This window comes from Myxocyprinus asiaticus, chromosome 8 (genome assembly GCF_019703515.2).
Source record: "Myxocyprinus asiaticus isolate MX2 ecotype Aquarium Trade chromosome 8, UBuf_Myxa_2, whole genome shotgun sequence".
Taxonomy (NCBI): domain Eukaryota; kingdom Metazoa; phylum Chordata; class Actinopteri; order Cypriniformes; family Catostomidae; genus Myxocyprinus; species Myxocyprinus asiaticus.
Genome location: NC_059351.1, coordinates 38,302,504 through 38,330,196, shown reverse-complemented (window position 1 = coordinate 38,330,196; position 27,693 = coordinate 38,302,504). Strand labels below are relative to the sequence as shown.

General features: G+C 42.1%; 1 protein-coding gene across 1 annotated transcript in view; it reads right to left on the bottom strand.

Moving 5' to 3' along the window:
* The window catches only part of LOC127445439 (teneurin-3-like), a 362,775-nt gene that overhangs the window by 46,781 nt on the left and 288,301 nt on the right, over positions 1-27,693 (bottom strand). Inside the window, exons 17-19 of the mRNA XM_051705512.1 lie at positions 23,510-23,726; positions 14,561-14,680; positions 9,504-9,765 (exon numbers count right to left, since the gene is read on the bottom strand). Coding sequence (XP_051561472.1) covers positions 9,504-9,765; positions 14,561-14,680; positions 23,510-23,726 — 599 coding nt within the window. The remainder of the gene's footprint in view (positions 1-9,503; positions 9,766-14,560; positions 14,681-23,509; positions 23,727-27,693) is intronic.

Genomic DNA, 27,693 nt, shown 5'->3' with positions numbered 1-27,693 from the left:
CAGTTGACCGTCAATCCAAGAGTTCACCTTTTCTCGATCACACACAGGCAATTATTTTAATAAAAATAAAATATTTAAAGATGATCATACAGTGTTTTTAAAATGAATGTTATATAACTGAAAGGGGATGTGCGTTTTCTTCAGTATAAGTTCTGGAAAGTCCATCGGCTTTTTCCAGCGACTCGAGCCGTTGCCCTTGCTCACCTCCATCGCGTGTTTCAGTTCAGGGAATGGGTCGGGAGGCTGGTTCTGACAGCATCACGGTTATTAGCTCCCATCCTGGACACATATCACTGTGCACGCTCAGGTAGGGCCGTGTTCAGCATTTTACAGCAACAGTGAATGAGCCACCATTAACTTCTGATATGCTTTGCATCCGTTTCTTATGCACAGGATTCGCAGATCCAGTAATATCACGTAAACTGCTCGTACCGTCGTCCAATGACAGGCCGTCTTACATCCTCTTCGAGTGGCAAGTGGGAGAGGGGATGTGTTGAAGTGCATTGAAAAGTGCATTTAAAAGACTCATTAATGTACTCATTTATTGCTACATTTAATTACATTTTAAACATGAAATATGATTTATAATGCACAATTGTATTGTTAAATATAATGACATTTTTAAAAATGAATTAAATAAACACATTTAAATGTGTCTTTTTATTTTATCCATTTATAAATTGATTGATTTATTTATAAATTTTTATTTTCAAATTAATAGATTGATAATTTATTCCTTCATTCTTTTTTAATTGCTACTCCTGGGCTTCAGCTGGTATGGGTTGACAAATGGTAAAAGAAAAGGAAAAGTCAAACAATAACGAAAAGCAATTGGCAAATGGATGAAGAAAAGCAATTGCCAAATTCTTTTTAAAATGCAATTTAAAAGGTGCATTTAAAAATGACTTATTAATGTACTGTTTTATTGCTAAATATATCATTCAAATACATGAATTGGTTTATTCACATTTAAATGTGTCTATTTAATTGTCCATTTATAAATTGGTTTATTCACATTTTTATTTTCAAATTAATAGTGTGATAATTTATTCCTTCATTCTTTTGTAAATGGCACTCTTGCGCTTCCATACAAATAAACAAACACTCAAACACAGACTTCCTGGAGCGCTCAGTGCAACTGAACAACTGAAATGTATTACCAATGTATAGTAAAATTATTATTATTAGAAATTACAATAAAAACAAATTGGGTTCCAAAAATTACTGTGTGATTGAAAAGTAGACTGATAAACTAATAAAACTAAAAATAAATAAATAAATAACAGAGAGAGAGAGAGAGAGAGAGAGAGAGAGAGAGAGAGAGAGAGAGAGAGATCTGAAACCATTTACAAGTCCGGATACAAGTTAAAATGTGTAAAGAGAACTGGCTTCTTTGCTACTGAAGACTTTCACTGGAATTACTGTTATTTTTGCTGCTGCATCCTGCAGGCTAAACATAAAGTTTGCACATGCTCTTATGTAATTGTTTTTTGTTTTCCTATTTTATAATGAAATAAAATATTGTTGGAGGTATCTGTTTCTGTACACAAAGAGTACTCCCAATCAGTTCCACACAGTGAATTATAGATGTTCTAAACTCATTAAAAAAAAAACAAAAAAAAACAACAACACTGGTATCGGATTGGCCGATACTGATAGTTCAGGTATCGGAATTGGACTGGAAGAGAAATTTTTTTATCGTAAAATCCCTAGTTTAGAGTTCCTCTCAAAGCAGGCTATAATTCAAATCAGGACCCATGTACTTTGATGAGTGGGGTTCAATGGAAGGGACAGACGCCCCTGTTGGGACTAAGGAGAAACATAGGAAGAGGAGTGTGGCCATTTGGCTGCTGAAAATAAGGAAACAATTTTTCTCCTTAATGTCTCGGAGCAAACTCGTAAGACAGCATATGTGTTGGCCCCGCATGCTTGCACTACAGGGGATCTTCCCCTCTGCTACATGGTGAAGAGAGGTAAGAATGGAAAAGCCCGGTTATAGAGGGAGGGATCAAATACACATCTGGATACAATGTGGGGAGGAAGAGAAAAAAAGAGAGAGGCAGAAATAGACAGGATAGTGCCAAGTTGTTTTAACATCTCTTTCAATAACAGTACTCTTTTCACATGGTACAGTATAGCGACTGAGGAATTCAATTTTGAAGAATGTTTTTCTTTCTTTGTAAAGCAAAAGTTTGCTTTAAGACCTTCAAAATTGTTCTGCACAAGACGCAAACTATTTGGTCTAACATTATTTGGTCAGATGTTGGTCCAGTTTTCATTTTTACAGCCACACATTGAGCAGTGTGGAGACCATCTTAAAAGTTGAGTCATTTTATACAGATAATATAAGGAAAAGTGTATTTGTGTGTGTGTATTCTGACTATCAAAGGAAACAAAAAAAGAGAGCGTGGGAGAATAGTGAATATAAAATGTTGACCAATATCTCCTCAACAGGGTTGGGGAGTAACGGAATACATGTAATGGGATTACATATTTAAAATACAAAATATAAGTAACTATTCCACTACAGTTACAATTTAAATAATTGGTAATTAGAATACAGTTACATTCAAAAACTATTTTGATTACTGAAGAGATTACTTTGCATTTTATTGTCATTTGTTTCATTTAATATTTAGTCCTTTCAGATGGAAAACGTCCTGGTTACTTGCGTAACTTCCGTTCCCTGATGGAGGGAACGAGACGTTGTGTTGATGTAGTGACACTAGGGGTCACTCTTGGGAGCCCAAAACACCTCTGGTCTTTGATAAAAGGCCAATGCAAATTGGCGAGTGGTATTTGCATGCCACTCCCCCGGACATACGGGTATAAAAGGAGCTGGCATGCAACCACTCATTCAGGTTTTATGCTGAGGAGCCGAGACAAGGTCCGGCCATTTCAGCGGGTAGTTCAGCGTTGTGGCAGGAGGGACACAATGTCTCGTTCCCTCCATCAGGGAACGAAGGTTACGCAAGTAACCAGGATGTTCCCTATCTGTCACTCACTCAACGTTGTGTCGATGTAGTGACACTAGGGGTCCCTATACAAAACGGTGCAACTGGTTGAACTGTGTTACGTGAACTGGCGGTGTGTGATGGGCAGACGACTGTGTGCCTCGTAGCCAGCGCACCAGGCCGACACGTAACCTCCCCCAACATAGTTATGAGTGTCGAACGGCCCTTTGGGGACAAGTCGACTACCCAAAAGATAGAGACAGGCTAACCCAGTCATGGCCTCTTTTCCCCTTCTTTTTTCCCACTCCCTAAAAAACAAAGGGGGATTATCCGACTGGGCTGCCAGGTCTTGTCGGGGGGTGTCCCTCCCACGGAGACCACATCTCGCCCAAAGAGAGGGGGGGATATTTAAGTGGAAAAATACATCACATGGTCATGTCGACCATGTGGAGAGTCTCATGGTAGATCCTACCCAACGGGGGAGGAGTTACTACAAACATGGAGATTGAGGCAGAGGGAGCTCTGCCCAAGGAAGACGCAGTTTGCCAACAGGGAAATGAATTAGCGGAAGAAATACATCGTATGGGGTTACCTTACAGGGAACCACCACATGCGGAGCACCTACCCCAGAACAGGGCTCTTAGTTAGCACGTGTACTGGGCCGGCAGCGAGTCTCTCCGAAAACTTGACTACCACAGGGCTTGGAGGAAGTCAACCAGGGAACAAAGTTTGTGAACACTACTGGGAATTAATGGCACACGTCTTGAGATCAGAGGAGGTGAAAGGTGCTATGTGCAAGCGATACACCCGGCCGGCTATCCCGGGCTTATCCGCTTGTATTGCGTGCCACTACCTGGGATGAAACCGGTTCCACCCGGAGGTTGTAGAACCTTGCAAAGGTGTTGGGTGTTGCCCAGCCCACTGCTCTGCAAATGTCTGTTAGAGAGGCACCCCTGGCCAGGGCCCAGGAGGCCGCTACACCCCTGGTAGAATGGGCTCGTAGCCCTACCGGGGGCGGCATGTACTGGGCGTGATATGCCATAGCTATGGTGTCAATGAGCCAGTGGGCGATCCTCTGCTTGGAGAGAGCGCTGCCTTTTCGCTGTGCACCAAAGCAGACAAAGATCCTAAAGCTCTGTGTGCGATCCAAATAGATGCGTAAAGCGTGCACCGGACACAGCAATGACAGGGCTGGGTCTGCCTCCTCCTGGGGCAGCGCTCGCAGGTTCACCACCTGGTCCCAAAAAGGGGTCATGGGAACCTTGGGCACATAGCTCGGTCGAGTCCCAAGATCACGTGAGAGTAGCCCGGACTGAACTCCAGGCACGTTTCGCTGACAGAGAACGCTTGCAGGTCTCCTACCCTCTTGATGGAAGTGAGTGCAGTCAGGAGGGCAGTCTTCAAGGAGAGTGCCTTAAGCTCAGTTGACTGCAAAGGCTCAAAGGGGGCTCTCTGTAGACTCTGAAGAAATATAGAGAGGTCCCATGAGGGAACAAGGCGCGGTCTGGAGGAGTTCAGCCTCCTGGCGCCTCTCAGGAACCTGATGATCAGGTCGTGCTTCCCTAAGGACATACCGTCCATAAGCCGGCGGCTGCGTGCCCATTGCAAACAGTGCCCCAGCCTGTTTTGGAGACGTCTGTCGTGACCAAGACGTGCCTGGAGACCTGCTCTAGGGGAACACCTGCCCGTAGAAACAAGAGGTCAGTCCAAGGGCTGAAGAGACGGTGACAGACCGGCGTGATGACCACGCGATGTGTCCCGCGGCACCATGCCCATCTCGGGACTCGAGTCTGAAGCCAGTGCTGAAGCAGTCTCATATGCATCAACCCGAGTGGGGTGGCCACCGCTGAGGATGCCATATGCCCCAGGAGCCTCTGAAAGATTTTCAGTGGAACCGCTGTTTTCTGTTTGAACGCCTTCAAACAGGCCAGCACCGACCATGCGCGCTCGTTCATGAGGAGCGCTGTCAAAGAGACTGAGTCCAACTCCAAACCGAGAAAAGAGATGCTCTGAACCGGGAGAAGCTTGCTCTTTTCCCAGTTGACCTGAAGCCCTAATCGGCTGAAGTGCGAGAGCACCAAGTCCCTGTGTGCACACAACATGTCCCGAGAGTGAGCTAGGATTAGCCAAACGTCGAGATAGTTGAGAATGCGAATGCCCACTTCCCTTAACGGGGTAAGGGCTGCCTCTGCGACCTTCGTGAAGACGCGAGGGGACAAGGACAGGCCGAAAGGGAGGACCTTGTACTGATATGCCTGACCCTCGAATGCAAACCGCAGGAAGGGTCTGTGTCGAGGTAGAATTGAGACGTGAAAGTACGCGTCCTTCAGGTCTGTCGCCGTGAACAAATCTTGATGCCGGACGCTCGCCAGAATGCGTTTTTGCGTCAGCATCTTGAACGGGAGTTTGTGTAAAGCCCGGTTCAGTACTCACAGGTCCAAGATTGGCCGCAACCCACCGCCTTTTTTCGGTACGATGAAGTAGGGGCTGTAAAATCCCTTCTTCATCTCGGCCGGAGAGACAGGTTCTATCGCACCCTTCCGTAGGAGGATAGTGATCTCCGCGTGCAAGGTAGCAGCATTTTCGTCCTTCACCAAGCTGAAGTGGATACTGTTGTTGATCCTGGGCGGACACCTGGCGAACTGAATCGCGTAGCCAAGTCGGATGGTCCGGACCAGCCATCGTGACGGATTGGAAAGTGCAAGCCACAGCGTGCAGAAGGGACAGCGTCGTCGGACATACTGGCAGGTGGGGCCTTGCGGCGGGGTTCGAGGTGCCACACCATGTCATGGCCGTGCTGAGTCTAGGGACATCTAAGCATTTACCTGGCTCCTTGTGACCACCCCGGAACAGCCTGGGACGGGGGAAGAAGAGGCCAGTCCTCGCAACCCGTGGAGACTGTCACATCTGGGGCGGATGTGTGCCACAACTTGGCACGCAGGGGCGGGGAGACCGCCGCTGGAGCGCCAATCCTGCAAGGAAAAACCCGTGGACGGTGGTTGTGATGACGACCGTGCACACTGGGTATGTGACCCAGGGAAGGAGGAAACCGCTCTTTTGCTGAACTGTTGGGTACCGCAGCCACTTGGGCATGCGGCGAAATCAAATAAAAAGGCAACAAAAGATTCTCCACCCGGCCCTCCACCGGGGGATGGAGTGGTCTTACTACCAGCTCCAATGTAGTGGGTTTTGTCGACCCTGGGTCGCCCGTCTCAGGGGCATTTTGACGATCTTCATGGGTTCTTAGCAGCCGGCCGTGAGACGGGTGGCGTCTGCTTCCTGCGTTGGGCTCCACGCCTGGGCCAGTGCAGTCACTGCAGGGGGACGCCCTTGGTGACGAGCAGACGAGGTGCGGGATCTTATGCCGGACAGCCTCCGTCTGCTGCTTCACCATCGAGAACTGCTGGGCAAAGTCCTGGACAGTGTCGCCGAATAGGCCAGCCTGGGAGATGGGGGCAGCAAGGAACCGTGTCTTGTTGGCCTCACCCATCTCGACCAGGTTTAGCCAAAGTTGGTGCTCCTGGACCACTAATGTGGACATCGTCCGCCCGAGAGACTGCGCTGTGACCTTCGTCGCTCGGAGAGCGAGGTCGGTCGCCGAGCGCAGTTCCTGCATCAGATCTGGGGCGGAACTACCCTCGTGCAGTTCTTTTAGCACCTTGGCTTGGCGGAACTGCAGGAGAGCCATGGCGTGCAGGGCAGAGGTGGCTTGTCCAACAGCACTGTAGGCTTTGGCCGTCAGGTATGATGTGAACCTACAGGGCTTGGACGGGAGCTTTGGGCGTCCACGCCAGGTGGCGGCGCTCTGCGGGCATAGGTGCACCGCGAGCGCCTTATCCACCAGGGGAATCGCCGTATAGCCCCTGGCCGCCCCGCCATCGAGGGTAGTGAGGGCGGGGGAACTGAGAAATCGGGACTGGGCAGTAATAGATGCCTCCCACAATTTTGTCAGCTCCTCTTGCACTTCCGGGAAGAAAGGCACTGGAGCGGGGCGTGGTTGCTTTGAGCGGCGCCGCGAGCCCAGGAACCAATCATTGAGCCGCGAGGTTTCAGGGGAGAGCGGAGGGTTCCACTATAGCTCGACGCTCGCAGACGCCCGGGAAAGCATGTCCGTCATCTCTGCATCAGCCTGTGACTGGGCAGTCGACCCCGAAGGGGGGAGCCCAGCTGTGGCTTCTGCGTCCGACTGGACAAGCCCGCTCTCCGATGCTGCGCTCGAGAACTCATCAGCTTCACGGGCTCCGAACAAGAGGTCGAACTCGCCATGAGACGAGCCGGCGGACACATCCGGAAGCCTGATCGGGGCAGACGAGCGTGCTGGGGAATGGGAGGTCCGTGGGGGGATACCCGGTGGAGGCGATCCCATTGGATTCCCCAAATCGCCCCCAGTGCTAGCCGCGCTGGCCTCAAACCCGTAGGTAGAAGAAGCAGCGACCGCAACGTTGCCATGGTCATGTTCTCACAGTGAGAACATGTACCATCCACGAACGCTGCCTCCGTGTGGGTTGCGCCCGGACACGAAAGACAGTGATCGTCACCGCCTGAAGTTGAGAGGTAACGACCGCAACCAGGAATAACACACAATCGGAAAGGGATCTTTAAAAAGACGCATCTTTAAAAAGACGTTCCGTGTGTGCCGCTCTTTTAGAGAAATATACTCTTTCAGAAAAATATACTCTCTTTTTTCTGCCGAAGCGCCCAGGGGCGTTCTCTGCAGTGCACCAGTGCAGAGGAGGGAGAAGCCACTGAAATGCGCCGTCAGATCCAGCATAGGTGAATTAACAGTCGTGAGAATTCAGCTCAATGAGCATGACCGTTTGGCTCCGAAGAGAAAATCTGAATGAGTGGTTGTATACCAGCTCCTTTTATACCCGTATGTCCGGGGGAGTGGCATGCAAATACCACTCGACAATTTTCATTGGCCTTTTATCAAAGACCAGAGGTGTTTCGGGCTCCCAAGAGTGACCCCTAGTGTCACTACATCGACACAACGTCGAGTGAGTGACAGATAGGGAACATTTATACATATAAATGATGTGATCCAAAGTGCATTTGAACAGCGGTGAAACACTTTCTTATGATGTGTTAAATTCATACAAAGCAGACAGAGAAGTAAGTTTGAAGTAAGTTTGGAGCAGAAGAAATATAAATAAACCTTGTGTAAATTGTCAGCTTTACGCTAAGTTAAAGTGCTATATCTAGCCATTTTACATGCACGTTACCAGGCACGATCATATTTTTTTTATCAAGAAAATTCACGTTTGATCATAATTTCTTTTTTTCTAGTAAGACCTTTGATATTAGGGCAAAAATCTTATTCATGATAATAATTTTTGTATTGTTTTCCTGTAAAAATATCTAAAAATCCTTAAAACAAGATCAATTTGATTTATCTTGATTTAGAAACAACACTGCATAAGATATTTAGATTTTTCAGAGAATGTATTTTTAACGTGTATTTTGTCTTAATGTACTGGCAGAGTTTTTATAGTCAAAACAAGTGAAAAAAAATCTACCAGTGCTGAAAAAGTAATCCAAAGTATTTAGAATACATTACTGACCTTGAGTAATCTAATGGAATACGTTACAAATTACATTTTACAGCATGTATTCTGTAATCTGTAGTGGAATACATTTAAAAAGTAACCCTCCCATCCCTGCTCCTCAATATGTGGGGGTGTGCCAAGGACTGTGGTGAATTTTAGCACACTAAGATTCAAAACTCTTTTATTCTGAGCACTATATGCTGGGTGCAGGTTGACGGCAAGGAACAGGCTGTCTCCAGCCTTTTCTTAGTGCTATCTCTGCTCTCAAAGCCTCCTTATGTTCTGAATGACTGAACAGTGTACAGCACTTCATCCAAGACTCTAGTACGTCTAGACTCAATGCAGATTACCCCCTCTACTACTTGTACTGTCTACTGCCATATGATACACTCCTCTGCACAATTTGGGTCCATTTGTTTCTCCTTAACTTAAAAGGAATTTTATGTTTACAATGGTGAATTAGACCTTGGTGGGATGGGAACTAGCTTGAAAGGTGAGAATGTTTTTTTTTTTTAAGAATGTTTTTACTCAAATATTTCAGTTTAAATTTATTTATTTTTTTTTGGTCACTATTAGTAAATAGAAAACAGGAAATTATTGGGAATAGATGGAAGGAATGGAGACATGTTGCAAGCCAGACTCAACGCTTCACCCACATGAACACTGTGGCTCAACAAGTCTGGAGAATCACTGCATGGAGAATTTTAGAATATTTTAAAACAGAATGCTTGATTTGACAGAGAAAAACAAATGTTTAATTCCTCTGTTTTAAATATTCTGATTATACATTCTTTCAAGCTGAAGGTCTGTAATTTTTATGCCAATAGTGTCCCTAAATGGAACTGTGAAAATAATAAATGTTTTCAAACAGGTTTGAACGCTACCCCACTCTTCCACTGGATGGACAAATAGACAGTCCCGCCCTAATATCATGCCATTGGTCGAGCCAATGTTGCAATGTCGGGCTGGATGGGATGGATTCAGGAGTTGCACTGAGCCCTACCTGTGTTTCTGGAATGATGGGGCCGTTCTCAGGTGAGGATCGGAAGAATGTGGAAAGGGGCGTGGCCACGATGAGGGGGCTAGGCCGGATAAAGCCACTGAGATCACAGCTGGGGATGTCATTCTCCTCTTTCTTCATGACCAGGGTGTCCATCACATAGAAGATGTTCCATGGGATCCATACTGTACGGAACTGCGTCAGGAATGGAGCCCGCTCGAAGCTCAGTGTCAGTGAAGCTCCGCCATTGGTCAGAATGTCAAACCTGCAGAGATGAAACAATTGTGATCAGCTCATAGAAGAAACATGAAAAACATTTAGAATAGGGAGGGGAACAAATCATCGTCCATCAACCAAATAACAGATTAGTGAGGTTGACTAGTTTATCTAGATTTTTTTGGTAAATTTTTACAAATATGTTTAGCATGGTTGCTTTAAAGGGGATTAATTAGTACTTTGCAGAGAGAGTGTGCTGACATTAGGCTGTGCTTAGTCGTTTTAAACATAGCTGAACTTTGAGTGTGTCTCGAGACCCCTGCATTCTGTTACAGTCTGTTGTGTGCAGTCTAGACTGTTTTTGAGCACAAGAATATGTCCTGTGAGAACCGCCTCTTAGAAACTGGGATCTGGTGGACCCTAATTACGGCATACAGGACTGTCTTAAAGGGATAGTTTACCTAAAAATGAAAATTATCTCATTATTTGCTCACTCTCATGATTTCCCAGGAGTGTGTGACTTTCTTTCTTCACCAGAATACATTTGCACAAAAATAGAAAAATATCTTGGCTCAGTAGATCCTTAAAATGCAAGTGAATTGAGATTTCTCTTTTAAAGCTCCAAAAGTCACAGATACTCAGCATAAACATCATCGATATGACTCCAGCGGTTAAATTAATGTCTTCTAACAATCACTTTTGGTGCAAAATAATATCAATATTTAAGTACTTTTTAACTATAATCCAAAGTGAGGGTAAGCTTCACGAGAGGGTAGAGTTCAAGCGGTCTCTCGTGTGATGTATTCCCGTTGCCGTGATTCTGACGTAATCTCATATTCTCCACATCCAGGATAAGCACACAAATGCACCATTGTGAGTCAAGAAACAGATAAATACAGAAAACCAACCAAGCTACTGTACTTTCCTCCTTCTCACTTGTAAACAGCGCTGCTCTTCTGTGCAGCACTTGCCTCAGTTCTGGAGTGTTTCAAATGCCAATGTGATTACGTCACATGTGCGTACCACTCCTGACCAGAAGCATGATTTAGAGTTAAAAAAAAAAAAAAGTACTTAAATATTTATCTTTTTCACACTAAAAGCTTTTGTGTCACTTTAGAAGACATTTATCTAACAGCTGGTGCCGTATGGATGATGTTTATGCTGACTGTCTGTGATTTTTGGAGCTTGAAAAGAGAAATCTCCATTCACTTCATTTTAAGGACCTACTGAGCTGAGATATTTTTCCATTTTTCTTCAAATGTGTTCTGGTGAAGAAAGAAAGTCATACACACCTGGGAGTAAATTATTTACTCATGAGGGTGAGTAAATAATGATAGAATTTTCATTTTTGGGAGAACTATCCCTTTAAGATCAACTAGATATGACAAAATACAAAAATGTATATACATTATTTTCATTACATTTTGTAGACAGAGATGCACAAATAATCATTAACACATAATATTCCACCACACAGACTCATCAAACAGTTATCTTTTTAAACTGTTAAGAACCACACACACACACACACACACACACACACACACACACACACATAGAAAAACATTTGAATGATTTAAGGATTTTAATGTCCTCCTCATTAGGTATGCAATACGCATGCAATGTACTGCAGAGGTGATAGAGTGAGTAACTGAGATGAATTAGACATGAGAGTTGATTGCTTGAACTGGTTTAATTGTCTCTTCCTTTAACCTCCCTGATCCCAAAGCAGATCTTCTCTGAGCCAAGTGTTTCTAAGAAAGGCCATCTCCTTCCTGACACAGGACACTGCCATGGGGAAAAATGCATGATAATGTGGTTGAGCCTTTTTATCAATCCTTTTGTGTGAAAGCAAAAACTCTCCCTAGGCTCTGTCTCCCTGGGTTGCCATGAGAGACTTATTAGAAAGGAAATGAGTCAGGCACTGGACATACAGTCCTACATTCAGATTTTCTGCAAGGTTGCAGGGGGGAGAAGCAAGACAGGGCCGAAAAAATACAAACGTACAGCGAGCAGTGTTATTATTGTTAACGACTGGTAAAACTGAAAGTAAAATATATTTTCAAGACACCAAAACTAAAAAACATCAAATAAAACACTAATTAATTTTAGTTTTTGTTGCACAGTATGTTATGAAATTTGAACCTTTGCAATCCGCCTTCATTAATAAAGAAAAAACAATAGTAATAGTAAAATTAACAATCACTGTGTGAAAACGAAAACAAATTGAAAGGACAAATTGAAAATAAAATAGAACATAAATAAAAATGACTGCTAAATAATTTTAGTTTTAAATTTTGATCAAATAAAAATAAAAGCTAACATAAAATAAGAAAATCAAAACTGAATTTTAGTTTTAGTTTCTGATAAAAAAGAAATAAAAACTAACATAAAAAAAAATATCGTAAATTAATTTTAGTTTTTAAAACCTTTTACAAACCAACTTCATTAAATATGAAAAAACTACTAGGAAGTATTAGATGAGATATAAATATAATGTCATAAATGAAAGATATCAGTTAACTCATCAACTATGGCAGCCCTGAAATACTAAATTAAAACAAGAAAAACTAAATTAAAAATGCAATACTTTAGTAACCCTGCTCTGGAGGAGATGCTAGTGGTGATTGGAGCCTAACAGCTGCGTGGCTGGTACTTTGATTCCCTCTTGGAGTAAGTGGATGTGGAAGAGGTGTAGGCATGATTATCCACCGGCATTTTTTATGGCTTGCCCTGCTGTGGTGTTCAAGAGCTGCAACAGCTGGCTGAGTAGGCTAATCTCGGACACACTCCTGCTATCTATATCCTCCCCCTGCACCCTCTCCCTCACTCTCTCTTCCAGTCCGGGTCTTCTCCCTCCAGTCCAACAACCTCTTCTCTCATCACGCTTTCTATTAAACATCTCTGGCAGCCTCTTTCTAGCACCTCTCTCTTCTCTCTCCATCTATATCTGTGGTACGTTGTCACAGTCAAGCTCCTCCGCTCTGTGTTGATATGGCCACTTACACTCTCTGCTCACTTAAAGGGATACTTCATCAAAAAAACTCAAATCAATTTACTCATCCTCATATTACTCCAAACCCATATTACTTACTTTCTTCCATGGAACACAAAAGGTGAATAATAATAAAATAAAAAAAAAACAGGGCTGTATTTCCCAATAGCATCGTAAGCCTAAGTAGATCATAGAAACCATTTGTCTACTGAGGTGGAACGCTGTGTCCTGCCAGACATGGGTGGAACGTTGTTATGGACCATGCGAGTTATGCACAGGTCCATTACGCACCGTCTCCAGGTCGTGAGCGGGGTCCGAATTGGGGTGGCAAAGCTAATTTTTAGGGTGGCAGCTGCCACCCCGTGCCACCCTTCTGGCCCCACCCCTGGACACAACCAAAGTGAGATGTTCCAAAAGCGTCCTTCTGATGCATATGTACATTGACGAGTCTTTAGAAAAGCCCTTAATATAAATCTATCTCAAACAGATTGATGAATTCAATTGCAAAATGGATTGAGGTGGACTGTAGGACAATGATAAGCTTATGTTAGATAATATGGAAATAAACACTATATAGCCTTCTAAAGCCAATTTTTGTATTGCCTTATCAAAGCTTTACTCATATTCCACAATAATTTAATGCATTTTAATGATCTAAATTATTATGTTTATAATGTATTTTATATTTATAATTGTTTAAATATAACTATTTATAATTATTTAATCATTATATATTTAAATATTATTTGAAAGCCTTCCAGAGCAAATACTTATATATGCAATGAATTGCGATTAATTGTATTAATTAATTGGCATATCATGCAATTACTTCTATTAAAATCGAGAGCCCTGAATGAAAATGATTGGGGAAGCGTACTAAATTCTAAAATTATAAAAAGCACCACAGAAGTACCAAAAACATGGTCCATATGATTAATGTAATGTATTACAAGACTTCTGAAAACCATCACCCCCACTGTAGCTCTCAAATAAAATATGGCACCTTTAGATTTGTTGCATCAGGTATGACAAATGGCATATTTTGTGTTTCATGAAAAAAAAAAAAAAAAGAAAGAAGTGAAATTGGTTTGGAACTACTTAGGGGAGCGTACACAATTCTCATTTTTCATTCATTTATTACTGAATTCAACTATGAGCTGAACCCGTTCAGTCCACCAACTGCCCCTAAAACCCCTTTTTTTCCTATGATCTTTAATTCCATTGAATGCAAATCAAATTCTAAATTTAATTAAAATCAATTCAGTTTAGTTTTATTCAATTCAAAACCACATTTCAATTCCAGTCAGATTAGCAGTGCTTGGCATAATTGCTCTCTTTTACAATTCAACGATGACACATGAAAAACCATGGTGGTGGGTCCTAACAGCCTCCTTGCACAAAAAAGATGGTTGTGCTGGTTACAGTCCTGAGGCCTTCATGATTGCAGTGCTGCGACTCCTTATTAATACTGGGATTGGTTTAACAGTATGGGAGTGCGGCCCATTGGCTGATTGATTCCCCACTTGTAAATCCAATGCATTTTAAACAGGCTGTTTGCTAAAGCACTGCTTCTTGAAGCAATGGCTGACATTTTCATGAGATGAAAGACAGTGGTAGATAAGACAGTGCACTATAAAACACATGCATACACAAACTGTTGTAGAGCACTGAGAGGGTATGTATTCTATCAAAGTGTTCACACATTTATGCATTCACTGTTTTAACATACTGTAGCTTAACAGATTGTTTTGGGGACATCTGTACTCTATGCTGCATTATGACATTCAGTCAATTATTCAAGGACAGAAACAGTATGGAACTTATGAGTGTGTATGTGTTTTAAACATACATGCCATCTTGCCGTGTGATGGTGTATCCATGGTCTGGGTAGTGCACAAAGGACACATTGACTCCAATCAGGGGCGTCCCATCTGCAGTAAGCACCTGCCCTCTGATAATGGAGACCAGGCTACAAAACAAACACACAGATAGTTGTTAAGAAAACACACACGCACTCTAATAATATGATTTACAGCTTGAATGAACATGGATTCACTAAGCTTTTGCTGCAATGTTAAAATGTCTAATCCACTGTAAATAACTAGCAGGCTAGTCTCTCTCTAGTCTAGGCCCACAAAGTCTCTCTCCTTCACACATACACTCACCCCATGCTTATTTATGTGCCTCCTTTGCCCCTGTCTCTACAGACAGTCATAATTCAGTCCCCTAAAGGCTGCAGTGGGATTCTTTCACCCTGAAATCCCAAGGCAGCTTTTCCATTGAGGAGCTTCATCAGGATCGATGTGAGAAAAGCCAGTGTTTGAGGGACTGAAACTGTTTACCATATCCTCATTCCCCCCAGGGGAAATAAAACTAAACATACTTGAAATACCACCAAATCCTGCTTAGTCCTCTAATTTGATAGGACAAGTGGCATTCCAAGAGTGTTACTGTACTGCATAACAGCACTGGGACCTACCAAAAATGAAAATTGATTCAGTTAAATGTTAGCTTCTGTCAACATTCACTTTTGTTGCATTTTGTTCCATTTAATCAAAGTGAATGGTGACTGCAACTAACAGGAAAGTAAGTCATACATGTTTGGAACAACAAAACATTTATTTTTGGGTGAACTATGCCTTTAATTGAGCATGCGCTTGACTAATGCAACAAAGAGAACCAGAGCTTGGGTTGTTTTGGGCCAGAATGAGCAGAAGAGCTCTACTTCAGCTGTTAATCAATGGCAGAAAGGCAGAGAGTCACTTCACCACAGTGCTATGGACACCTTTCTGTACTTACTGGCTGATTTTCCAGGTCATTACTGCTTTTCTGGGGGGCTAATCAGCAGAGCGGCAGTGAATCAAAGTGTGCTACCCCTCACTACACCCCAGTGTTGCACGCACAGGTAAATATTCCATAAATATGCCCCCGTTTCTCTTGATGTGACCATAACTCAGGAATCCCATTTGCTTTGTGAGAGTTATTAAAACAACAGTGTCCAGTCAGCTGCCACAGCCTGATTGTCCTAAAAGCATGATGTAATTCACTCTCCTCAGAGCTGTATATCTCTGAGGCAATGTGTAGTTACTGCATTTAGTCGTGGCACAGCAGACTAGAGCTGCATGATTATGACAAAAACCATAATTGTTGATATTTTGTTTTATACTGTAATTATGATTCATAAATTTAATAAAATGTACATTAATTAACTTTTGTGTGTGGCATCCGCATGCCATTATCTTTATGTAGGCTACACATTCAAAACAAGCTTCAAATTGGTTAACTTTAAATTGGCCTTCTTAGCAGCATGAAAAACAAAACTGTAATTATTTTTTAAAGGGATAGTTCACCAAAAAATTTAAATTGTCTCATTATTTACTCACCCTCATGCCATCCCAGATGTCTATGACTTTCTTTCTTCTGCAGAACACAAACAAAGATTTTTATAAGAATATCTCAGCTCTGTAGGTCCATGCAATACAAGTGAATGGTAATCAGACCTTAGCTCCAAAAATCAAATAAAGCAAACATAAAATTAATCCATATGACTCCAGTGGTTAAATCCATATCTTCAGAAATTATATGATAGGCGTAGGTGAGAAACAATATTTAAGTCCTTTTTTACGCTAAATCTCCACTTTGACTTTCAGACGTAAAAGTGAAAGTGAGATTTAGAGAAAAAAGGACTTACATTTTGATCTCTTTCTCACCCACACCTATTATATCACTTCTGAAGATATAGATTTAATAGATTTATGTTTCCCTCATGTGATTTTTGGAGCTAATCACCATTCACTTGCCTTGTATGGACCTACAGAGCTGAGATATTCTTATAAAAATCTTTGTTTGTGTTCAGCAGAAGAAAGAAAGTCAAGCACATATGGGATGGCATAAGGGTGAGTAAATGATGGGAGAATTAAAATTTTGGGGTGAACTATCCCTTTAATAAATCAGACACATAGCACTGGATAATTGGTTTCAATGGTCAGCCACTGCAAAACAAACACAAACCAAACCAAACCAAAAAACAAAACAAATAAAGGTGCATAGAAGATGCTGTAATTGACACTTTTCACGATAAGGTAATTGTGGCAGCTATAGTTGTAATCTAATTATTTTAACTAATTACACTGTGCAACAAATTATTATTTTTATTTTTTTTGTTCCTGGGTAGTAAGTGTTATTTCCTAATTTCTTATGCCTCAAAAGTATAGAAAATGGCTATTATTCCCCACAAACTTTGCTTTTGTGACCAGGACAGCGATATTTTGAAATGTACCTATTTCCAATGAGAAAACAGGCGAATTTGTGTCTTTTCATTCACATAAATTCAGAAAAAAAACATCATATGAATCCAAATTAACATGTATTTATACTAAAGTAATATTCAAAGCCGTGCTGGTCCATAATGGTAACAAGTACCCGTCTCTTCCCCTGGCTCACTTGGTGCACCTCAAAGAGGATTACAACAGAATCAAGACCTTGCTGGACACCTTGAAGTATGATGAGTACGGCTGGGAGGTCATAGGAGACTTAAAAATGGTGGCATTCCTGATGGGTATCCAAGGTGGTTTTACAAAGTTTCCCTGCTGTCTTTGCCTTTGGGACACCAGGGACACCAAGGTGCACTACCACAGGCGGGACTGGCCACAGCGGACCGAGTTCTCTGTGGGGAGGAACAACATCAAGTGGGAGCCACTGGTGGACCCCCAGAAGGTGCTGATGCCACCACTGCACATCAAATTGGGCCTTATGAAACAATTTGTCAGAGCTCTAGATAAGGAGTCGGCAGCCTTCAAGTACCTTCAAGACTTCTTCCCTAAGCTGTCTGAGGCAAAGGTCAAAACCGGTGTCTTCGTCGGACCACAGATAAAGAAGGATTTTGGATTCATATGTTGTTTTTTCTGACTTTATGTTAACGAAAAGACACAAATCCACCCGTTTTCTCATTGGACATAGGTACATTTCTAAATATCACTGTCCTGGTCACAAAGCAAAGTTTGTGGGGAATAATAGCCATTTTCTATAATTCCGAGGCATAAGCAATTAGGAAATAACACTTACTACACAGGAACAAAAATTGTGTTACATAGCGTTATTCTATTATTGTGCAGCCTTACCACATATCACACGCCTACTATCTCTGCATGTTTTCCACTCACATTGAGCACACCATGACAAAAAAGCTCCTGAGAAATGCCATAATGGTCACTGGATTTTTACATTGCAAGAGTGAACTTATCTCATTAGCACAACCTCTATTTAAGACTATACACAGCCTCTCAAGATTCATGATTCAAATAGCTTTATTAGCATGGCAAAAGTAAAGCTTTACATTGCCAAAGCATAGTAACATTAAATATACGCTACCGTTCAAAAGTTTGGGGTCACTTGACTGAAATGTTTTTCATGATCTTAAAAACCTTTTGATATGAAGGCGTATGCTTAAATGTTTGAAATTAGTTTTGTAGACAAAAATATAATTGTGCCAACATATAAATGTATTTAATTACAAAACAAAAACTTTAAAAAAAAAAAAAAAAAAAGTTTTTGAAATGGATGACTTGGACCAAATAATTAAGAAAAGCAGCCAATAAGTGCCCAGCATATAGATGGGAACTCCTTCGATCCTGTTTAAAAAGCATCCCAGGGTGATACCTCAAGAAGTTGGTTGAGAAAATGCCAAGAGTACATTTCTTCAAAATCTAGGCAAAGGGTGGCTACTTTGAAGATGCTAAAATATAATATAGTTTTGATTTATTTTGGATTTTTTCCCATATTTCCATTTCAATAGTTGTGATGACTTTACTATTATTCTAAAATGTGAAAAAAGAATACAAAATAAATAAAATATAGAATGAGTAAGTGACCCTAAACTTTTGAATGGTAGTGTGCATAGATACACATTTGCACACATATACATGCAGTTAAAGAAAATTATGTAAAAATGCAATAAAATAAATAGTAAAAAATGTAAATAAAAGTGGTTTGTTATGCTATGTTTTCCATTTTATGCATGTGGCACAGTGTTTTGGTTATTGTCTGGTAGTGGTCCTGTTCCACTGGTTGTCCTTTTGTCATGGCAGGACTTGACATATCTCGCAGCCAGGTTTGAGCTTGCTGGGGTTTCTCCAAGTAGGAATGAAAGTTTGTCCTTGTGATGTATCCGATTAAAGTCTTTGTGATGGGTTGTGAAATGGTGAAAAAAAAAATTTCCCTAATTTGAGCATAACTAAGGCTTGTTGTTAAAAAAAAAATTCTGTTTCCACTTAATTTTGTGTGCAGTGGGGGCACAGCCTGTCTTCTTTTGGTAGCCAGGTCTGTCTGTGTCTGCCCGTCTCTATGGTGAGGTTATGTTCACTGAGTCTGTACATGGTCAGAACTTTTCTTAGTTTAGGGTCGGTGACTGTGCTCAGGTATACTGCCAGTTTATATTCTGTGTTTAGGGACAGATAGCATTCAAATTTACTTTGTTGAGCTGTTGCTTCTGTCCAAAGTTTTAGATATTTTTGTCACGGCCCTGTCGCTCTGTCAGTCTCGGTTTTTGTGTGACGGGATTGTGACATCATTGTTCAATGTCTGTCTTCTTTTGTTTTCTGTCTTTATGTGAGCACACGGCTTCGGTTGTGGTTTCCCTGCCGTGTGCTCTTCGGTCGTCTTGTGTCTCTTGTCTGGAGCACGGTATTTGGATCCTGACTTCCCTGTCTTGTTTGGTTTAAGTTTTGGTATCGGGATCCAGACACTCATTTTCCTTGTCTTGTCTTGTATTGCCGTGAGTGCATTGCGCTTATGCCACCTTGGCGGGATGCACTCGCAGTTATTCTTCAAGTCTTGTTCGAGTCGGTCCTGTTCCCCATCCAGTCGGTCCTGTGTGCTTTTTCCTTTTTCCTCCAGCACATCCATTTCCTCGTTTTTTCCCCTTCTGTGTAGTTTGAGTTTTTGTCTTTGTTTATTTTTGTATTAATAAATGCTGTTTTCTCTGCGTTCGGGTCCCACCTCAGCTTCAGTCTTGACAAATTTATTTTTTATTTTTTTATTTGGTCTAGCAGGGGTTTTGTTCTAGGGTTTAGCTGGACATGTTTTAGATTGTAAAGTCAGCTCTAAGACCAACTGGCTAAGGGGGTTTCTCTCTGAGGTCAGCTCTTTGTATCTTAGGGCTTTGTGGTGAAGGGTTTGTGTATCACTATTTTTTAAGTGGGCATGTAATTTAATGGCTCTTTTTTAATTTTAATGATTAGTTGGTACAGTCCTAATTCTGCTCTTCATGCATTATTAGGTGTTTTTCATTGTACTCGCAGTATATTTTTGCAGAATTCTGCCCGCAAGGTCTCTATTGGGTGTTTGTCCTATTTGGTGAACTCTTGGTTTGTGAGTGGGCCTCAGACTTCACATCCTTAGAGTGCGATGGGTTCTATAAACGATTGAATTATTTTTAGCCAGATTCTGATTGGGATGTCAATTTGACATTTTTCTTAATAGTGTAAAAAGCTCTTCGTGCCTTGTCTCTCAGGTCGTTCACAGCCTTGTTGAAGTTTTCTGTGTTGCTGATATTTATTCCAAGGTATGTGTAGTTCTGAGTATGATCTAAGGTCATGTTGTCTAATTTGAAGTTATGGTGTTGCTCTTGGCGACTGGGTCTTTTTCGGAATATCTTTATTTTTGTCTTTTTGGGGTTAACTGACAGGGCCCATGTTTGGCAGAAATTGTGCAGTAGGTCTAGATGCAGCTGTAGACCCTCTTTTGTGGGCGACAGCAGCACTAGATCATCTGCAAACAGGAGGCATTTGACTTCAGTGTCTAGTAGAGTGCTGGAGACTGTTCTAGAGCTCTCACCATTTCATTGATGTATATACTGAATAGCGTAGGTCTCAGACTACAGCCCTGTCTCACTCCACGACTCTGAGGGAGAAAATCTGTGTTTGTTGCCAATTTTGACAGCAAATTTATTGTTAGTGTACACTGATTTTATGATGATGTATGTTTTTTCTCCAATGCCACAATGGATGAACTGAAGCAAAAGCCCCTCGTGCCAAATTAAGCCAAAAGCTTTTTTGAAGTCAACAAAGCATGAGAAGATTTTAATTAGAGTATGTAGAGTGTAAATATGGTCTGATGTGTGATATTTAGGTTGGAAGCCAATTTGGCATTTGTTCAGGACATTTCTGTCTATGAGAAAGTGGAGGAGTCTGTTGTTTATGATGTTGCAGTATAGTTTACCTAGGTTGTTGTTTCCCTCTCTCTGTCTGTCTCTATCTCTCTATGACCTTTCCTTCTCCCTCACTCTAAGAATAACCTTCATGATGTTGCCATCACAAGGATTAAGGCTGGATCCAGGTGGATATCTACCAAAGGTGCTAAGGGTTATTCCTTTATTCCTAAAGGGGTCACAAAAGTGCACTTTGCTCTGCTTATTTGGAGCACTGACCCCCTCGCTGCTCCAGTTGTTTTCCATCCAAACCTCACTGCATAAAACACCTTCCATTTTGCCAACAAGCACCACACAGACGCTTAATCTTCTTAAAAGGCCACTTAGTGTTGGGGAAGATGTAGCAAAATGAAAACAAGATATTTTCATGTTTGCAGGCAGGGGTTTGCTGAGCCAGGTGTTCAGGTGAATGGACGGTTGAAGATGACATTGATGAAACATCTGGAGAAAGGCGGCTAGCATACATGTACGGTATGTGATGGATATTTAATTCCAGAAAACTGATAAAATGGCACTTTTGCTCTAGTGGTGTGTTGTTTTACAATGTTTATGCTCTGAATCAACAGGTAGTTACCCTTAGGATGGGCACAGCCTTTTTTTATTTTTAGCATGATTTTTTTTTTTTTACCTAGAAGGCGCAGCTTTGAGATATATAGGTATACTCAGTAAGGGGCTTTCTTTAGTCAGCCAAAACAAACATCTTTTGTGTCCTTTCATTGTCATAACTCCTTCAACACCTTTAAAACAAAAATAGGCTTAGGACAAAGAAGTAAAATCGAAGTTCAACTCTTCACAATGAATCCAAAAACCAGAGACTGTAATGTTTATTTAAACATTTATATTATTTAAAGAGACATTATTCTATTTCATCAAGAGCAGGGAGGATGAGGGAGTCTGGTGCACATGGTTGTGTTACATTCTGTGACTGCCAAACACACTCCCGAGCCAAAATGAACAATATTCTGCACAGATGTGCCCCGCGTGGCTTTGAGCATTTATTTTTAAATTACATTAGCCTACACCTCCCCTTATCAGATTATTTGTCTTTATCTTACCACAGAGGCACTTAAAGGTTTAATGTCCCCGCATGTGGGGCACCGGCATCTGGTCTATTAAACTCTTTGTTGTAGCTAATCGTGTTATCTGTTATGACCGAATCACAGTTTTCCAAGCGATTTTGGAGAGTAATCAAACTAACTTCAGTGAGATTTCCATCTTAACTGAACATGTGCATTGAGTTATGCATGGGAGGCAGGGGAAGAGATAAACAAACTGATCATTATTGTATTATTACCAAGTATCATTATTTAAATACAAACGTGACTAAAAGCACATGTAATGTCGCAGAACATCAGTCAGCCTGCTGTGTGTTTTTATCCAGTTACAGGCCCTTGTTTCCACAGATATTAGCTTACACAGTCACTGAATAGTGGTCAGCCACAAAATGAAGGAAATTACATTACAAGTACAAAAAAGCAGATTTGCGAAGAGGGACTTGAAACAGCACCAGGCGCTTAATTGACAGAGCGAAAGGAAAAAGGAAGGTAGAATGGAGCCATAAAGGCAGCTGACCATGACAACTGAGAAATTATTATATCCATTCAGGCAAACAGAGAGAAGATGCTTCGTTCTGGATGTGACAGCTTAATTAATAGCATTGCTTATTCAAGCGTTTTTTATCAGATCCAACATCTCTTCCCAATCACTGTAATGGTGTTCTCACATACACAATGCAAATCAAACCACATAATTTGTAAATTACACTTTAATGCAACTTCAAAAAATCTTTATCCCTGTAACCCAGGTCACTCGCTTCTTATGAGGTTTTGTCAGCACATCTGTTTCCATGGCAACTGTATAAAGTCATTAAAGGAATAGTTCACCCAAAAATAAACATTTGCTGATAATTTACTCACCCTCAGGCCATCCAAGATGTATCTGAGTTTCTTTCTTCATCAAAACAGAATTTAAAATTTTTAGGATTTCATTTCAGGCTCCATCCTTTAAACAATGCAAGTGAATGTACACCATTTTTTGATGGTCCAAAATGCATATTTAGGTTGCATCAAAATAATCCACACGACTCCAGTCGACAAATAAATTTCTTCTGAACCCAAACGATAGATTATTTTTAGAAACAAAACAATACTTATATAATTTTACAAATGTTTGCTTCCGTACATCTCTGTGACGTGCGCTCATGAGAGGGATGACGTAAGCTCGTTGGTAAGGTCATGCGTCACGTGGAGGAGGAGGCAGGAAGCTGATTTTCATTTTTGGGTGAACTATTCCTTTAAGAGGGCAGTTAGGAGCAATTCATGGGAGTAATTTTGTATTATTTTTGTAATGGTGGTTACTGCATATGGTCACTGGAAAAGCAGAACTTGGATGACTATAGCAAAATGAGAACATTCCATATACTTTGGGTCTGCCAGTGAAATAATTAGACATGTGCAATTCATAAAATTCACATCACAAGATGCCATGAACAAGTGCTGCTCTTTATGTTAGTTTTTTTAGCTCATAACCAAGCACACTCCTCACTATTCTCTTCCAGGTTTAAACTGCAGTGCATGTTGAGTGCAGCACTACCTTCTGTTGAAGGGGTTGTCTCCGTTAATGACATGCGTGCTCTCTGGTCCGATGAGGAAACTGATTCGCTGATAGAAGGACTGGGCGGCTTGCTGTGGGCTGACTGGTTGGTTCTGGCTGATTATGTCGATGGGGTCAGGAGAGCCACGGCAGAAGGGTTGAGTCTTGCACGAGCTCTGCAGGCAACAGTCAGGATCCATACAGTCCACCAGGCCATCTGCACGCACACACAAAAGAACATACCATAGACTTTTAAATATTTTACTTTTTATATAACGCTAATGATAATTACTATAAACTTAACCTAACCCACATCCGTAGACCCAGCTCTATAAGAAATCATTTTACTTTTTTATACAACTATTAATAATACAAAAAATATTGGTAGTTTTTCCAGATGAGGACATCTCTGAAAGGGATAGTTCACCCAAAAATTTAAATCCTCTCATTATTTACTAACTCTCATGCCATCCCAGATGTGTATGACTTTCTTTCTTCTGCAGAACACAAATGGAGACTTTTAGAAGAATCTCAGCTCTGTTGGTCAGTGCAATGCAAATGAATGGTGACCAGAACTCCAGTGGTTAAATCCATATTTTCTGAAGCGATATGATAGGTGTGGGTAAAATACAGATAAATATTTTTAGTCCTTTTTTTACTATCATTCTCCACCTTGGATCAGTCCCAACCAGTAGCTGGCTGAATGTGAAAGTGAAAGTGTTGATTTACAGTTAAAAAAGGACTTAAATATAAAATCATATCACTTCAGAAGATCTGGATTTATCTATGGATTTATCTTATGGATTACTTTTATACTGCCTTTTGAGCCTTCAAATTTCTGGTCACCATTCACTTGCATTGTGAGGACCTGAAATATTCTTCCAAAAATCTTTGTTTGTGTTTTGCTGAGGAAATAAAGTCATACTTATCTGGGATGGCATGAGGGTGAGTAAATTATGAGAGAATTTTCATTTTTGGGTGAACAGAAAACACACATTTATTTTCTATCACAGTTTTGGATTTTCCATTCATTCATGGTGACTTCTATTGTTTTAACATGGAGCTAATAATATTTTCTATCCCCTAAACCTAACCTGAAACCTTTTAGCATTATTAGATTGTAATTAAAACAATGTAGGCAACCCCCCAAACACATACATGACATACCACACATGTAATAAAATGAAATAAAGTAACAAACCATGAAAAAATATGAGGTGCTAAGTGTTAAAGAATCTCACACTATATCCTGTATCCTCACTTACAGGTCATGTCACACTGCTTACAGTGTGTGAATATGAAAAAGGAGACGCTAAATGGTTCTGCGTCTCTGCACCATACACCATCCCCCAACTTTTTCTTTTTCTCTCACCTTTAGGGTCAGAAGACATGAGCGCAATATCCTCCACCTCAGTTTCTTCCTTCTCTCACACTGTCAAGACTTTATAGCTTTCTCTCTCTCTCTCATCTATCAGTAAATAACTGGTTAATGTTTTGTGTGGAAATGCAATCTGATCTCCTGCAGGTAAGTGCCATAAACCTCTGCCATCCGTCTCAGCTAGTTTATAAAAAGCCCTGCGTACATCTGGCACACTGTCACAAGGGGGTTGTAAAAGAACACATGTGCAAACACAAACACACACGCACAAACACACACTTTTTTTGCGCTGATCAGTAGGAGACCAATTCTTTTTTTTACAGCACTCTATGCTGACTCTGCTCTGCTGAGATAGAGACAGAGTGTCTGACTGTTTGTTTTGCCTTACGAGTGTCCCGGCACCCCCTGCCAAAAGCATCACACAACTTCATGTGAGATCTGGACCTCTCATAACTCTCACACTGTTTTAAATCTGGTCCATCATGGCCAAAGTCAACATGTACATGAAAAGGTTCCTCCACAGAGAGTGGAATTTGTTAACATAGCTCGACCAGGTCAAACTATACTAGAGGTCACATAATAGGAACTTTGGATTTGTATAAGTATTTAAGGAGAAAAGTATTTATGTTTTTACATTTAAAAAAAAAGACAAGCGTTCAAACAATGATGTCTATATTCTCATCTTTTTACGGTACGGTCCCTTTTTGTAATTGCTATTCAAAAGAACCCGATTTCAAAGAAATACACAATGCATGGCACGATTACTGTACAACTGAGAATACACCATAACCTTACTGTATATTTTCCTTTCCGCTTTGGAAATACTTCAAAGCCTTTTGTCGGGCTTCCAGAAGACTGTAAATCCTTCAGACTTACGATGTTACAGACCGCATTATCTCCCTGCAGAAAAATAACCTCTGCAAATACTTTGGAAATACGCTGTGTTTAAATCTTGATGCCACTCGCTGCAGAGTCTAATTGGAGAAGATTTCTAGGCACTTGTGCAGACGACCACTCATTCTAGACATTTAAGATTGGATATGTAGAGAATTTCACATGCTCCGAATTGTCCTGGTTACTTTCGTAACCTCCGTTCCCTGATGGAGGGAATGAGATGTTGTGTTGATGTAGTGACACTAAGATTCACTCTTGGGAGCCCCAAACACCTCTGCTTTTGAAAAAAGGCCAATGGGAATTGGCGAGTGGAATTTGCATGCCACTCCCCCGGATATACGGGTATAAAAGGAGCTGGTATGTAACCACTCATTCAGGTTTTGTGCTGAGGAGCCGAGACAAGGTCCTGGTCATTTCAGCGGGTGGTTCAGTGTTGTGGCAAGAGGGACACAATGTCTCGTTCCCTCCATCAGGGAACAGAGGTTACGAAAGTAACCATGACGTTCCCTATCTGTCACTCACTCGACGTTGTGTCGATGTAGTGACACTATGGGTCCCTATACAAAACAGCACAACTAGCTGAACTGTGTTACGTGGACTGGCGGTGCGAGACGGGCAGACCGCTGTGTACCTCATAGCCAGCGCACCAGGCCATCCCGTAACCTCCCCCAATACTCTTGTGAGCGTCGAACGGTCCTTTGGGAACAAGTCGACTGCCCAACAAATAGAGACAGGCCAGCCCAGCCGAGGCCTCTTTTTTCTCCCCAAAAAGAGTGGAATTTGTTAACTGACTGGGGGCCATAAATGTGCACCACATAATGGGGGGGGGGGTGTCACTCCCGAGGGGAAGACACCACGGAGACAACACCCTGCCCAGAGAAGGGGGGGGGGGGGGTATTTTGAGTGGAAATGCATCACATGGTCTTGTTGGAAGTATGTCATATGGAGAAGTCGCATGGTAGGTCCTACCCGAAGGGGGAGGAGTTTCTACAAACATGATGACCAGGGGCAGAGGGGCCTCTGCCCAAGGAAGACGCAGTTTACCGACAGGGAAACGATTTAGCGGAAGATATCACATGGGGTCACCTACGGGGAACCAGCATATGTGGAGCACCAACCCGAGTACAGGGCCTAATTAGCACACATACTGGGCCGGCAGCGAGTTTCTCCACAAAATCATCTGCCATAGGGCTAAGGAGTAAAGTCATCCAGGGATCACAGCTTGTGAACACTACTGGGGGTCAAAAGCGCATGTTTTCACCTCAAGGGAGGGGAAAGGCACTGTGCGCAAGCGGTACACCCAGCCAGCTGTCCCGGAACTTACCTGCTTGTACCTGACAATACACGGGACGAAACCGGCTCAACCCGGAGACTGTAGAACCTCGCAAAGGTGCTGGGTGTTGCCCAGCCCGCTGTTCTGCAGATGTCTGCCAAAGAGACGCCACTGGTCAGGGCCCAGGGGCAGCTACACTCCTAGTAGAGTGGGCTCGTAACCCCACGGGGGGCGGCACATCCTGAGCGTGATATGCCATCACGATGGCGTCAACGACCCAGTGGGCGATCCTCTGTTTGGAGACAGCGCTTCCTTTCCGCTGTCCACCAAAGCAGACAAAGAGCTGCTCAGAGCTTCTAAAGCTCTGCGTGAGATCCAAATAAATGCATAAAGCACGCACTAGACACAGCAACGCCAAAGCTGGGTCTGCCTCCTCCTGGGGCAGCGCTTGCAGGTTCACCACCTGATCCCTAAAAGGATCCCCGGACCGAACTCCAGGCATGATTCGCTGACAGAAAACGCCTGCAGTTCCCCAACCCTCTTGATGGAAGTAAGCGCTGTCAGGAGGGCAGTCTTCAAAGAGAGTGCCCTAAGCTCAACTGACTCCAGGGGCTCAAAGGGAGCTCCCTTAGACCCCGA